The sequence below is a fragment of the Moschus berezovskii genome, chromosome 15, assembly GCF_049115385.1.
Source record: "Moschus berezovskii isolate FMDL1 chromosome 15, NW_MosBer_1.0, whole genome shotgun sequence".
Lineage (NCBI taxonomy): Eukaryota > Metazoa > Chordata > Mammalia > Artiodactyla > Moschidae > Moschus > Moschus berezovskii.
This window is the reverse complement of record NC_142474.1, coordinates 31,841,903-31,855,498: the sequence shown is the minus strand read 5'-3', so window position 1 is coordinate 31,855,498 and position 13,596 is coordinate 31,841,903. Positions and strand designations below refer to the sequence as shown.

General features: G+C 48.1%; 2 protein-coding genes, 5 non-coding genes and 1 pseudogene across 8 annotated transcripts; 1 reads left to right on the top strand and 7 right to left on the bottom strand.

The window, feature by feature from the left end:
* LOC148775408 (STE20-related kinase adapter protein alpha-like) overlaps positions 1–3,326 on the bottom strand; it is an 18,829-nt pseudogene extending 15,503 nt beyond the window's left edge.
* Positions 3,283–8,233, top strand: IDH3B (isocitrate dehydrogenase (NAD(+)) 3 non-catalytic subunit beta). 2 transcript variants are annotated; one of them, XM_055432746.2, is made up of 12 exons: positions 3,283–3,360; positions 3,480–3,560; positions 3,686–3,784; positions 3,878–3,998; positions 5,751–5,811; positions 5,888–6,020; positions 6,123–6,256; positions 6,348–6,450; positions 6,531–6,677; positions 6,903–6,997; positions 7,118–7,178; positions 8,097–8,233. In XM_055432746.2, the coding sequence occupies exons 1-12, from the start codon at positions 3,325–3,327 to the stop codon at positions 8,175–8,177; spliced, it is 1,152 nt and encodes a 383-aa protein (XP_055288721.1). In that variant the 5' UTR covers positions 3,283–3,324; the 3' UTR covers positions 8,178–8,233. The 2 variants fall into 2 exon arrangements, with proteins under 2 accessions (XP_055288721.1, XP_055288720.1); XM_055432745.2 differs by having other exon boundaries at positions 7,804–8,233.
* NOP56 (NOP56 ribonucleoprotein) lies at positions 8,225–13,596 on the bottom strand. Its single transcript, XM_055432743.2, has 12 exons — positions 13,503–13,596; positions 13,258–13,347; positions 12,780–12,894; positions 12,006–12,167; positions 11,651–11,849; positions 11,125–11,312; positions 10,892–11,043; positions 10,613–10,713; positions 10,097–10,245; positions 9,755–9,876; positions 9,436–9,570; positions 8,225–8,690 (listed from the first exon to the last, which is right to left on the bottom strand). Exons 1-12 carry the CDS (start codon positions 13,503–13,505, stop codon positions 8,316–8,318), a joined length of 1,791 nt encoding a protein of 596 aa, XP_055288718.1. The 5' UTR covers positions 13,506–13,596; the 3' UTR covers positions 8,225–8,315.
* On the bottom strand, positions 9,640–9,710 carry LOC129535647 (small nucleolar RNA SNORD57). Its single transcript, XR_008681698.1, has one exon. It is a non-coding gene; the product is annotated as a small nucleolar RNA SNORD57 (small nucleolar RNA).
* Positions 9,968–10,038, bottom strand: LOC129535650 (small nucleolar RNA SNORD56). Its single transcript, XR_008681699.1, has one exon. It is a non-coding gene; the product is annotated as a small nucleolar RNA SNORD56 (small nucleolar RNA).
* Positions 10,464–10,549, bottom strand: LOC129535297 (small nucleolar RNA SNORD86). Its single transcript, XR_008681579.1, has one exon. It is a non-coding gene; the product is annotated as a small nucleolar RNA SNORD86 (small nucleolar RNA).
* LOC129535667 (small nucleolar RNA SNORA51) lies at positions 11,430–11,565 on the bottom strand. Its single transcript, XR_008681704.2, has one exon. It is a non-coding gene; the product is annotated as a small nucleolar RNA SNORA51 (small nucleolar RNA).
* LOC129535330 (small nucleolar RNA SNORD110) lies at positions 12,332–12,399 on the bottom strand. Its single transcript, XR_008681610.1, has one exon. It is a non-coding gene; the product is annotated as a small nucleolar RNA SNORD110 (small nucleolar RNA).

Sequence of the window (13,596 nt, the reverse complement as noted above, 5' to 3'; positions counted from 1 at the left end):
TTCTTTATGAAATCGCACATAATCATAACATGATAAATTCAGGGTCCTCAGTATTGCTCATTAATCCCTCTTCATTTCTCTTAGCCCTAGAACCTGAACCAGTCTTACTACTTCTAACAGTATCTCATCTCCTCAAACATGCCTGTTCTCCTCACTGGGTCCAGTGCACCATGGTTATTCTCATCTCCACAGAATAGTAGCTGCCTTGTCCAGCTTTTCTTTGCCAACTGATACATCCAGTCCCCGAACTACTTCAGGTGTTGGTCATTAACTACTCACAACTACCCCCTTCTCTAGGAAAGTTGTCCGTGGCCAGTGGAGCCTCCAAAAGCCAAAGAGGCCTGGAAGATTAGGCAATGCAGGGCTGAAGCAGTTATTAAGCCTTGCTTCAAACTGGGATAACCCTGAGACATCATTCCTGCTCCAGGGCTCCCTAGAATAAGCTAAGGTAGACTCCAGCTGAGGTTATATCTTGCTGACTCTATCCCTTGTCTTCTTCTTAGGAAAGGATTCTAAATGCATAAACTAAAACAAATAGGATTATAAATAAAACTCATTACATTAATAATAATATTAATGCAACCTTTTAATATAGTGCTATGCATGCTGCTTTATTCATGCATTAGATAACAAAATCTCACATTAGGTCAAATAATATTAAAGTAGCAATCAGAGTAAATAATAGTTCAAGATATCTGTGACAAATGAAATGCAGCATGAATTATAATTCTTATTAGTGATAAAATCAAGGGTACTACAAATAGCACTACACTATCACTCTACATTCATTTAAAAAGTACATTTATTTCTTTGGCTGAGCCAGGTCTTAGCTGTGGCATGCAGGACCTTTCTCCAGTTGTGGTGCTTGGACTCTGGGGAGTGCAGATTCAGTAGTTGTGGTAGTGGGCTTAGTTCCTCTGCACATGTGAGATCTTAGTTTTCCAATCAGTGATCAAATCCATGTCCCCTGAATTGCAAGGCAGAGTCTCAACCACTGGACCACCAGGGCAGTCCCTCACTTTACATTCGTAATGATAGGAAACACTAAGTTTCAGTTAAAAGTTATTGAGAATAAAGAAGGGATTTTTTTATTTTCCCCATCCAGGTTCACTGTACTGATTTCTACTGATGGACACCTGGAGCTCTGGTTAGGACCCCTGAACTGGAGTATTTATAGGCCTAGGAAAGTGACATTCAAATCATCCAGCCTCACACTGAATACTAATATATGCTTCATAACAACTCAAAGGAACAAGATGGTTTAACCTCTCTCACTTGTCCAAGAGTCTGGTTAGGAAACTATTCAAGGGTCTGGACTGAACTTCCCTATTCTCAGGTAATATCAGTAAAAGATGCCTTAATAAGAACTCAAAGTCCAGGAGAGCTCACCAAACTCACCAGAATACAATGACCCGAAACTGATGATCACATTTCCTTGGCTTGAGTCATTTGGTACCATTCATCAATTCCTTTCACTCTTTTGACAGCCACACAGCTTGATATCATGAGCAGATGTTGTTTGCCAGACTGGGCTCAGATTTGTGCAGAATTTAGGTATGGAAATAATGTTGTAGTTGCCCTCAAGGAAATTAATATTTTCTGGGATGGAAATTAGATTATCAGAGATTAGACTAAGATGGCTCATCTCCTTTCCTGCCCTCGATTTCCTAAAGTAATGGAAAGCATAGCTTTGAGAAATTGTAAATCTCCCACTTTTTCTCTACTAGAAAGAGCAATGTTTGGAAGAAAGAAATGGTGGTGAATGGCAAGAGCAGTGTGTAACTTGGGACTAGGGAGTCAATGAAGGCGATGGTCCTAGTCTCTGGTTTTTATTCTGGAGATAGAGGAGTTTGTCACATTAATAGTAACATTGATAATTATATTATCAATTATAATATCAATTAGCTATATTATTAACAGACTTTTATTGACACAGAACTTTTCCTGTGTTCAAGTTTCTTACACATTTATTTTCTAATTTAAATCTTTTCACCTCACAACAGTAGAGAATGCCCTGCCTAAAGGAATGCAGAGAAAAGGCACAATCCCCCCAAGATTAGAACCACTGTATTCTTTCCCTTGGGCTGGGAAAATGCCTTGCACGTTTTGGGAAGGATTAGGTACATAAATCACAGACAACTTAGTTAGTGGTTCTTAAATCTGTGTGAATCATCTGAAGGAGCCTGTTAAATATGCTTTCTGGGGACCCAATCCTGAAATTTGAATTCAGCAAGTCTGGAGTAACATAAGTCTGCATTTTAAACAAGTGCTCCATGTCCACTTGTGTCATGTGCTTTAGGCATGTACTTTATAAACAGCGAGTGACTGAAATTTACAAAATCGGTCTGAATTTTCCTTTTAGGGTCACACTTACAAGGTTGAGATAATTTGTCTCTAATTACTATCCCTGAGATCCAACCAGTCCATTCTAAAGGAGATCAATCCTGGGTGTTCATCGGACGGACTGATGCTAAAGCTGAAACTCCAATACTTTGGCCACCTCATGCGACGAGTTGACTCACTGGAAAAGAGTCTGATGCTGGGCGGGATTGGGGGTGGGAGGAGACGGGGAAGACAGAGAATGAGATGGCTGGATGGCATCACCGACTCTGTGGACATGAGTTTGAGTGTACTCCGGGAGTTGGTGATGGACAGGGAGGCCTGGTGTGCTGTGATTCACGGAGTCGGAAAGAGTCGGACACGACTGAGCTACTGAACTGAACTGAACTGAAGGGGAGTTCAAGCCGGGGCTACAGTATTAGAAAACAAAGGTCAGAGCAAAGAACAAGACCACCTAGGAAAAAACAACGAGGAAACTTGACTAATGCAGATTAATAACCGGGCAGGCTCGGAGACTGAAGAAGCCAGGCACACACACACCTTCTCCTATGCATTGTGTGGTGTTCATTAACGTCTTTAGTATCGGACATACGATTGTTCACTAACAATTGATGAAAAGAATAACAAATACGAGGACACAAAAACATTAAGACAGATTCTCCAGTACTGTTTTTCAACTTGCTATTAAACTTAGGTCCCCGTTTGATAGAAATGAAACCTCATATTCGCCTTTAATGTTATTTTCAAGTTTCAATATAGATACGGTGACTGAAAGTAAAGCAATTGACAACGCAGCTCTCTCCCGCATCAGGGGGTACCGGAAGAGGTGAGCCCAAGAGGATGCCAGCGGAGGAGAACCACCGGGTTAGCTGTTTTGCTTGGAGGAAATAAGCGTACCGCCCAACATCCCTGCCGGGCCGGAAATAGGGGCCCTGGGCCGCTCCAGCTTCCGGCGTCACTTCTCCGCGACTTCCTGCGAGGGACATGGCTGCCCTCAGCCGTATCCGCTGGCTGACCCGAGTGAGGCCCGGGACACGCAAGGGCAGGCGGGAGGGCGGCGGGTTTGTACCGGGCTCACAGAAGTATTCGGGGCCTGAGGCTCCCAGATCCGACTTAAAAGTCTTGTGTGTCTGTTGCAGGCACTGGTCGCCGCTCCGAATCCCGGAGCATGGAGGAGCCTGTGTACCTCGACCGTGGCGCAAGCCTCCTTGCGGACCCAGGTAAGCGCAGGCCCGGCTCCGTTCTCGCCCAGGCGCCTGACATCTCCTCTCCTGGCCATCCCCTCCACCCCGCCCCAGAACCCCTGTCCTCGCCCCAGCTCTAGCTCTGCCGCCCCTGCTCGCAGGGCGAGGACGTGAGGGTGGAGGGCGCCTTTCCCGTGACTATGCTACCAGGAGACGGCGTGGGGCCTGAGCTGATGCACGCTGTCAAGGAGGTGTTCAAGGTGAGTGGCCTGGGGCGTGACAGGGACGATTGCTTGAGTTGGAAAGGACTTACTCTTTTCTGATCCTGCGATGTTTGGCGTCTGTTCTTGAAGGCTGCCTCAGTCCCAGTGGAGTTCCAGGAGCATCACCTGAGCGAGGTGCAGAATATGGCGTCTGAGGAGAAGCTGGAGCAGGTGCTGAGTTCCATGAAGGAGAACAAAGTGGCCATCATTGGTATGTGTGCCGAATAAATGCTCATTAAGCTTCCCTCAGCACACACTAATACATGAACACTTCTGAGTTCTCACCACTGATTGGTGACCTTCAGTGGGAATCCAGTTGGAAACCCAGGAGTTGCGAGATCATGTGCCTCATGCTCTATGCAGGAAGGCTTTATGAATTTGTAGTCTGTCGTGGGGCTACGTCATGGGTCATTGTGCTTAGTCCAGTCAGACTCTGTTTGGACTGTAGCTCGCCAGGCTCTTCTGTCAGTGGAATTTTCCAGGCAAGAATACTGGAGTGGGTTGCCATTTCCTTCTCTTGGGAAATGGTCATCAAGTCTTGTTAATTGTGTCTCAGCAATGCCATTTCTAGCTTCCTCTTTTCTGTCTTTGCTTCTGCTTTCCTACCGTAACTGCCTCATTAGACTTTTTGGCTTTCAGTTCTGCTCCTACAGTCAATCCTCTACAGCTCTTCTCTTGGAAAGACCACCATGACTTTGCCAGTCCCAGCTTTAGGGTAGGAAAGCAAGTTTGTTATTCTGCTTCAGCTTTTCTGCCTTTGTTTATGCAACATTTGTTCTGTTCTTTGGTCACTCCAGACTATGTTAGTTTCTAAATAATGTGTACTGTCTTGACTTTTGCTGTTCCTTCTGCCCACAGTGTTCTCCTTTTGGCTCCTTCTGTCATAATCTTCCTTAATCACTGTATTAGTTTCTGAATGCTGCCACAAATTACTTTAAATTTGGTGGCTTAAAATAATAGAAATTTTATTCCTTCCCAGTTCTGGAGGCCAGAATCCCCAAATTAAGGTGTTGGCAGAGCTTCACCTGAAGACTTGAGAAGAATCTTCCTTAGCCTCTTCCAGCTTCTCTGGTGGCTCCTGGTAGCTGCTGGCACTCCTCAGTGTTTCTTGGCTTGAAGATGTGTCACTTCAGTCTCTGCCTCTATCTTGATATGTTTTTCTCCACTCTGTGCCTCTGTATCTGTTTCTCCTTTTCTTATTTAAGGACTTGTTACTGGGTTTAGAACCTACAAGGATCCAGTGTGAATCCATCTCAAGATCCTTATTATATCTACAGACACTGTCTTAACAAATAAGGTCACATTTACAGGTTCTGGGGGTTGACACTTGGACATGTCATTTTGAGAATCACTATTTAACCTGGTACACTCACTCAAAAGGTCTGGCTGAAGTGCTAGATGTTCTATGATACTTCCTGGTACTGCCAGAGGGAATTTGTTCTCTGTGCTCCTGTGCATGTTGGTAATACCTCTCCCATGGTATTTATCATGTCCTTCCTATTAACTTTCTTCCCCCAGTGCATTGTTTGCGCCTTGAAGACAGGAGTTTGTGTTGTTTTTTGGTTGGTATTCCTAGTGCCTGACACATATGTGTTGGTTGAAAAGATGTCACATATGTAGACACAGAAACATCAAGAAAGGTCACAGGTCTAAGTTGTTTCTCAACCTGTTTAATCCAAGCCCTTTGAGAACATGAAAAAATTTTTTTCTGTTCTCTTAGGTCATTTTGAAGTTTCAACCTACATCTGGTGACTAGAAATGAAACAATGGACACAATGTTTCTGGTTTTAACTACATTATTCTCCTTTGCCCCTTGCCTCCAGAGGCAAATAAGGGTCACTTATTTGGGAGTGTGAGGTGGGAGTCTGGGTTGCATTATGTCACTGAGGGGACACCAATCCGGGTTCTTTGAACTTGGCCTGTGCTTGATTCTTCCTCCCCAACCTCTACTTTGTTTATGCAGGAAAGATCCACACCCCAATGGAGTATAAAGGGGAGCTAGCCTCCTATGATATGCGGCTGAGGTAGGTGATGGGAGGCTGTTGGTGAGTGGGGTACTGGGGCACCAGGCACAGTGTTTATGATCTGCCCTATCCCCAGGCGGAAGTTGGACTTGTTTGCCAATGTAGTCCATGTGAAGTCACTTCCTGGGTACAAGACTCGACACAACAATCTAGATTTGGTGATTATTCGAGAGCAGACAGAAGGGGAGTACAGTTCTCTGGAACACGAGGTGAGGTCCTAGAAACTGGGGAGCAGGGGTGAAGAGGGGAGAGAGGCATAGCTCCTTCTTCCCTTCTATCCAGTGTCACCCAGCTGCTTCTCTCTTACGCAGAGTGCGAGGGGTGTGATTGAGTGCTTGAAGATTGTCACTCGAACCAAATCACAGCGGATTGCAAAGTTCGCCTTTGACTATGCCACTAAGAAGGGGCGGGGCAAGGTCACGGCTGTTCACAAGGCCAATATCATGTGAGGGACATAACTTTGCATGGGGTAGGGTCTTGGGAGGTAGCCCCCAACACTCTCCCAGCTGAATATGTTCCCTTTGGCCCATGAACAGGAAACTGGGGGATGGGTTGTTCCTGCAGTGCTGTGAGGAAGTTGCTGAACTGTATCCCAAGATCAAGTTTGAGAAAATGATCATAGACAACTGCTGCATGCAGGTAAGGCCCTCCCAGTGTCTCTGTTCTCATTGAGAAGCAAGGCAAGGAGTTGGATTTATGTCTCTTCTCCATGCTCCCAGCTGGTGCAGAATCCTTACCAGTTTGATGTGCTGGTGATGCCCAATCTCTATGGGAACATTATTGACAATCTGGCTGCCGGCCTGGTTGGGGGAGCTGGTGTGGTCCCTGGTGAGAGCTACAGTGCAGAGTACGCAGTGTTTGAGACGGTGAGTGAGGTCACCTCCTCCCTCAGCCCTCTTGTGTGTGCCCTTCATCTGACCGCATGTCCCCGATAGCTCTCCTCCAGTGCATCCCCCTAGCCTGCTCACGTCCCCCAACCCTTGCATCTTCTCAGTGTTCTTAGGCTGACCTCTCATGTAATGCCCTTCCCTGACCTCAGATTCTGCAGAATGTCTGCTGCTAGTGACTCTGGCCTGCTCATCTGTCCACAGGGTGCCCGGCATCCATTTGCCCAGGCAGTGGGCAGGAATATAGCCAACCCCACAGCCATGCTGCTGTCAGCTTCCAACATGCTGCGGCATCTCAAGTAGGTCACTGCCAGGCTAGGATGGTGGCTGGGTGGTGTGGGGAGCATGGGTGGGGAAATCAGGACGATGACGTGGTGGTGATGACGTGGGGGTAATCTAGTTTCTGTCCACATTGGCAGTCTCGAGCATCACTCCAACATGATTGCAGAGGCAGTGAAGAAGGTGATTAAAGTTGGCAAGGTGAGTTTAGAAAGGCTATGGGGTTTAGGGTCTTGGCACTAATTTCTGGGAACCTGAGCTGGGGCCTCCTCTCCCTCCAGGTCCCCAGAGCCTCTGCTCTTCCCCAATCCTGTCAGGGCTGTTCATTTCTCTTCTCTTGGCTGTCTCATTCTCTTGATCATCTTTGCCTCCTAGTTTCCCATCTGCTATTTCCTCTTTCATCCACTGGCAGAACTTGTAGCTTCCTATCTAGCGTGGGGGGGAGATGGAGGAGCAGAGGGAGATAGCTGACAGGATGAGGCACCACTTTCTCCACACCTGGAAGCCTATCCTTATCTGCCACTCCCCTGCAGCTAAGTATCTTCCTTCTGTCTGACTTGCATTCCCCATCTCACTCATGCTGAGCTTCTTCCCCTGCTGAGGCTGCAGCAGAGCTCGAATAGTGGCTGTGGCCCTCAGAAGACAGGAGCGCACAGGTTTGTGCTTTTCCAAACCTGGCTGCCTCCTTGCATCTCTGCTGCATTGCATCTTGTTTTCCTGGCCTCGTTACCCTCTTTGGATTCCATTTCCATCACATTGCCCTGCCCCTCACCTTCATGGGCTCTCTTCTCTTCTTCACCACGGTTATTGCCGGTGGTGGCTGTAGGTACGGACTCGAGACATGGGCGGCTACAGCACCACAACCGACTTCATCAAGTCTGTCATCGGCCACCTGCACCCCTATGGGGGCTAGAGCCCTTTATTCCCTCCAACCTCACAAGGACCATACACCTCCCTTCAGTACTGTGGACCAGAGAAGAGCCCTATACCTCTAGACCATAATTACCTTCTGGGCAGAGCCTAGGTTGTCAGGAGCTGGCTTCCTTAGGGAACAGTTAGGTGGTGGGGGGTTAGGGATGGGGCCCAGGCCACAGAGATGACAACAATTCTCCCCTACAGGTTCGAACTTCTGACATGGGTGGTTATGCCACCTGCCAAGACTTCACTGAGGCTGTCATTGGTGCCCTGTCCAACCCATAGGTCCCACCCACACCCATGTTAAGGTGTCCAATAAAACATGGTATGACTCTTGTGAATTTGTTTTTATTTTTATTGGGCTCTAGGGAATGGGATGGGGAATACCTCTGTTAAATTATGCCCCATTAGAAGATGTCCATTCTAACTTTCCTGGGATAGCTTTCGGAGTTTTTTCTTTTTCTTGGAGCCGCTGTTCTTGTTGGCAGCAGCCTCTTCAGGTCCACTGCTGAGTGGCTCCTCCTTGGAAGACAATTTCCGCTTTTTCTTGGGGACCCTCTTGTTTTCTGACTCATCAGCGTCAGTAACTGGTTCCTCTTTGGGAAAAGATTTCTTCCTCTTGGGAAGACTTCCAGTACCAGCTGTCTCTTCAAGATCACTACTAACTAGCTCTTCCTTGGAAAAAGATTTCTTTTTCTTGGGTTTGGAAAAAGAGACAGATGGGTCTTCCATTCCATTCTCCTGAAGAGCCTCCTGGGGCTTTTGCTTTTTCTTCTTTTTGGGTCTTTCACTTGTCTCCTGATGGCAGAAAGGGAAAACTGGCATGAAGTAGTGTCATCTGTTTTATGTATACATACCCGTGTTAGAATTCCAGCTGTTAAGTACTCAGGGAAGAAAGACTAGTGAAAAAAGCATTAAAAAACTGCCCAGTGTTTCTGGGATGATTTTAATGGAATGGCTCTAGCTTTGGAAATCCATGTCAAATCAAAGGTAACCCACCCCCCTCCTCCATCACTTAAAAGGTAGAACACACAGTTATCCTTAGGTAATTTACAGAAAAACTTCACCATGCTAGTCACAAAAAAGAATCATGATGCCAAGTTCCAAAGGGGACCCTGAAACACTGGCACTGCCGACAATCCTAGGGAGAGTGATTCTTCCATAGCAGCACATTGGAGCCCTCCCTGTTCCCCATGCCCAGTGTGAGACGCTATCATCTCCAGACACATCTGAGAATAAGCACGCAGTTTGCACTACCCCTGGTTAAGAACTCCTGGAAGGCAGCAGAGGCAGAACACACTTGCCCAGAGAATGAACAGGTGTTGCTGCAAACGAGCTCTCTGGGCTCTTAATAGTTCTCTCAGCACCTATCTCCTTCCTATAGAATCAAGAGGTAGATTTTTGAGACTTCAAGTCTTTATTTCAAGCCAAAAGCATGTACTCTAGACCCTGACTTGAGATGCTATATTCTCTGTTCTGCTGTTTTCTGTCCTACAATCTAAGATCTTTACCTAGGGCTGAGGACTGACAGTTCACTACTGACCTCACACTCCTCCGGGGCACTGCTATTTTCTGAAGAAGCCAGGGCAATTGCAGCCAGCCTTTTCTTTTCCTTCTTCAAGCGTTTCTTCTCCTGTTTCTCGAGCTTCCTAGTAATCTCAGCAGCCGCTTCCTCTGCCTGGCCAAAGAAAGATGCTGAAAAGGCTTGAAGACCTCTGGTTCCCCAGGTCTCTCTCATGGTTTTGTTGGATCAGGCTCATTAAATCAGTTTTTTGCCTCCACTCTACATGGTCAGGGTAAGACAGTTCATCACCTCCAACAGCCAGCTCTTATTCTACCCCACTCGACCTACCCAAACTGACCTGAACTACTGCTTCCTTCATGACATCCAGATTCTTTCGGGGAATCTCTCCAGTCTCATAGAACGACAGCCGCTCCTCAACTTGTTCTCGAAGCTTCTCCCCAAAAACACTGGTGGGCACCTCTGGATGTGTTTATGTAAGTAAACAAAGCACATCAGCCCCTAGAAAGACAAACTACTAGCTCAACCTCCAGTAATCCCTCTACCCTCAGCTTTACTCAGACCCAAAGTATCAACACTCACTAGGTGAACTGCTGTTGACGAAAAATACTGCCATCATTGTAGAAGCTGCTAGGGTAGTCACCCTCCCCACCCTCCCAACTGCCCACTTCCCCACCCATACCAGAGAAGCAATCGATTCGTGAGGCAATACTGCATTTGTTTGCCAGGTATCGGGAGATGCGACCTTTGTTCTTGGCAGCTGCTCGGCCAATGAAGGTAGAGTGGAAAATGAGTCCATATTTTGGGGTGTTACCCCTTGTCTTCAAGGCTCTGGGAGAAGAATATTCAGCGGAAACTTTTAAGATCAGAAATCTCAACCGTGTTAGCTAAGGCGGTGCCTCCCTTCCCTTTCCCCGCAGTTTCCAGAGTGAGCCTCAGGCCAGGTTGGGTTTCTACCCCACCTCATGCCAACCCACCGCTCCCAGAGGCAGAGGGAAGGCATCCAATGTCGCTGACCTGGAAACTTGGTCCCTTTGCTGGGCCCAGGGAATCACTCAGACACCAGGACTGGCCATCACCCCCATAGCAGAGGACTGTATAGGTCAGGGAGCCCTGGTCAACCATCACTGTGATCCCCAAACAAGCAAGTGGGCACCAGAAGTGGCACCTGAGTGTGAGCAGGTGCCCTCACTGGTACCTGAACAGGGCCTTTTCAGCCCCAAGGATCTGCACTGTGGATGCTGGATACTTGGCCAGATTGGTGAGACTGCCAGCGTGAGCAATGAGACGTGCACCTACCTAGAGAAAGAATCAAGGAGTCAAAGAAGCTGGAACTGCCAACATACCAATTGCATAACTTGCTTCAACCTCCTCCCCATCAAGTTCAACTGGGGAAGATAGGCCACAAAATACAACAATATGACGAATACACATGGTAATCCCATAATCCCCCATCTTTTGGTTTCCCATGACGCACCGCTTCCCCAATTAGGGCAGACAGGCTGGGGGCTACTTGGCTCATCTTGGATCGCAGGTAAGTGTGTAGACTCTGGCGGTACTCTGACAAAGACACCACACGACTGGAGAAGCTCTCAATGTTTATCAAGTCTATGGCTGATATGTCCATGCCTAAAGAAGGTCAAGTGTGAATGCAGAAGCCCAACATTCAGAGTCCCATACTTTATTTTCACTGCTAGGCTCTGTACTGACCCATGGAAGACCGCGAGGCATCCAGAATAGCCTTAGCCTTGGCTGCATCCATTGTCAGCTCCTCCAGCTTCTCCAACTTTTCTTCATTAAGCTCCTTCCGGTTTCCAATGAACTGAGCAAGGCGGCAGTAGGTAGCATTGTCATTGATGATCTTTACCAGCTCAGGAAAGTGATACCCATACCACTCCCTGCAAAGAACCACAATCACTCCCTGGCCCAGCTGCCATGCCTCAAAGCTACACTCAGCCCTCTCCTCATCTACTTTATGCCTGGAGGAAATGGGAACAAATCAGATCCAAAAACCTCCATGTCTCCCCATTCACAATACAGACCAGGTAAAGGGCCTGCCTGGGCTGAGGTGTATATGGGGTGGATTTACTCTGCCTCCTCTTTCTATACAGTCAGTGTAAGAACACAGCCTGTGGTAAGTATCAGGAGGCCCAGCTCTACCAGTCCTGATTTCACGGTTCAAAATTAGCTAACCCAGACCCAAGACCTTGTTTCTCAGGTCACCCCTGCACTTTACCTGACACGCATGGAGAAGGTATTGATATCCTTATCCAGCTGGTCCAGGAGGCTAATGGACTGGATGATCATATTGTCCACTCGGTTCACATTAAACTTAACTTTGGCACGAGAATAGCTGTGTCCCAGCCCCAGTTGGGCTTTACAAGCAGACAGATCGGTCAGACCTTTCACCAGGTTGTGGAAGTGCAGACGAACTCCTAGAAGAGAGTGGGACTGTGAGTAAGGAAAGGCTCTGAGCTAGTTCCTGCATGCACAGGCACCAGACAAGCAGGAGGGCTTCTAAAGAGCAACCTGCTAGGTTTCCAGACCACCCCCCTCCCCGTCCCCAGCTCCAGATTTCAAAACTGTCTCACCTCGAAGGATCTCTGCTATGACACCTCCAGTCTGGCAGTTGTATCCTAATTCCTCTTGTATAGCCGCACCTATCTTGGGGTCCCCAACCCCCAGAAGTACTTTCTTCTTTTTGGATGGCAGGTGAGTCTCCAAGAGCAGGCGGAGGTCCTCATGAACAACACCTCAAGGCAAAGAACAGAGTTCCCACTAACATGCTGAAGGATGTTTAAATTGTAAAAAGGGATCTTGTCCCCTCAAGTGCTCATTAGTGAGACTAATCTTACATTGGTCTTGCAGAGCATGCTAAGATGGCCTGTGCCTAGAGCCCTCCTCTTACTCAGAGGCTTTGCTCAGAGACATGGAGACATCAGTGATTACACTCAGGGGATTGACAGACTCAAGTCATCACTGCAAAGCCAGCATCAACCACAGGAGACCAGAACTCAGGCCCAATAACATAAGTGTAAAATATATTACTGAAAGCTTGAAACACACCCTGGAGCACAATGGATGTATTTAGTACCAGATCTGCCTTCTGGGACTAAAACTCTTTCTCCAAGCTTTTGGCATCAAAATTTCCCTTTGCAATCAACTGAACAAACTAGCAGGGAACCACATTTGATTGGATCTACCATTATACCAGCCCCTCAACCCCAGCCTGATTTCACTTAAAAATCATTTATTACTACAGTGCCTACAAGAAATAAAGCCTACATCCTAGGTTGTTAAAAGGTTAACAGTAGCAAGAACTACATCTCGGCTCATCTCCCTACAATATTTAGTGGCCAACTCACCTTCAGACACAGCGTTGGCATTTTCCAAGGCAACCTGGGAAGAGGAAAAGGGACAAAAGGCCACAAGACGAACGATGTTGTGGAATTTGCCCAGGTTCAGCACGCACTCCTCCACCTGCGGGGAGAAAGATGAGTGATTTCCTTCCCTCCCGCTTGCCTCTAGGGCGCAGTAAAGCAGCAACAGCTCTTGGACCTGAACGCACTTTTAGGACCAACCGAACACTAAAAATGGACAGATCATGGGTCCTAAATCCCGGTTCCGCTTCATCGGTACGGGTGGAATCTGGGAAGCTTACTTTTTAATGCTTCTGACGCAATTCTAATTACGAATGCAGGTAAGGACCCCCTGCTTTCGAACTGTCGGGCCCAGCGCACCTCCCAGCGCGCGGCCGGCCACGTGGGAGCGCGCGGTGCATGCTGGGGCCCGCGCGGCTAGAGGGGCTGCGGAGCCGCAGGCTAGCCCACCATGTCCACCCACCTGCGGCAGTAGAAGGCTGATCTCCTCCACCTCCTTCAGCGCCAGAAGCGCGTAGCCGACCGCGTGCTCGAAAAGCACGTGCAGCAACACCTGAAAAGGGAGCCGAAACGCCAGAGTAAGCGCCGATCCTGCGTTTGCTCAGCCCCGTCCCCGGGGAAGGCCCTGGTCCAGTCCCACGCTCCGGCCCAAACCCAGGCCTAAACCACGGCCTCCGCCTCGCCCGCAACCTACAACCAACTCCTCACCATGGCGGTCGCTCCTGGTCCGGCTCGCACTGCGGCGAGCGCGCTCTGGGGCGCGGAACCAGACTCCGGAGGCCACGCCCCCGCCTCGTCAGCC

What these genes read in the sequence shown, in the direction of transcription:
- IDH3B (XM_055432745.2), top strand. Translation starts at nt 3,325, where the DNA reads ATGGCTGCCCTCAGCCGTATCCGCTGGCTGACCCGA. An exon ending in TAGACAACTGCTGCATGCAG is followed by an intron (nt 6,451 to 6,530) that starts GTAAGGCCCTCC and finishes CCATGCTCCCAG; the next exon opens with CTGGTGCAGAATCCTTACCA. An exon ending in AGTACGCAGTGTTTGAGACG is followed by an intron (nt 6,678 to 6,902) that starts GTGAGTGAGGTC and finishes ATCTGTCCACAG; the next exon opens with GGTGCCCGGCATCCATTTGC.
- NOP56 (XM_055432743.2), bottom strand. An exon ending in CATAGCAGAGATCCTTCGAG is followed by an intron (nt 11,850 to 12,005) that starts GTGAGACAGTTT and finishes ACTCTCTTCTAG; the next exon opens with GAGTTCGTCTGCACTTCCAC. An exon ending in ACCTTCTCCATGCGTGTCAG is followed by an intron (nt 11,313 to 11,650) that starts GTAAAGTGCAGG and finishes GGTTCTTTGCAG; the next exon opens with GGAGTGGTATGGGTATCACT.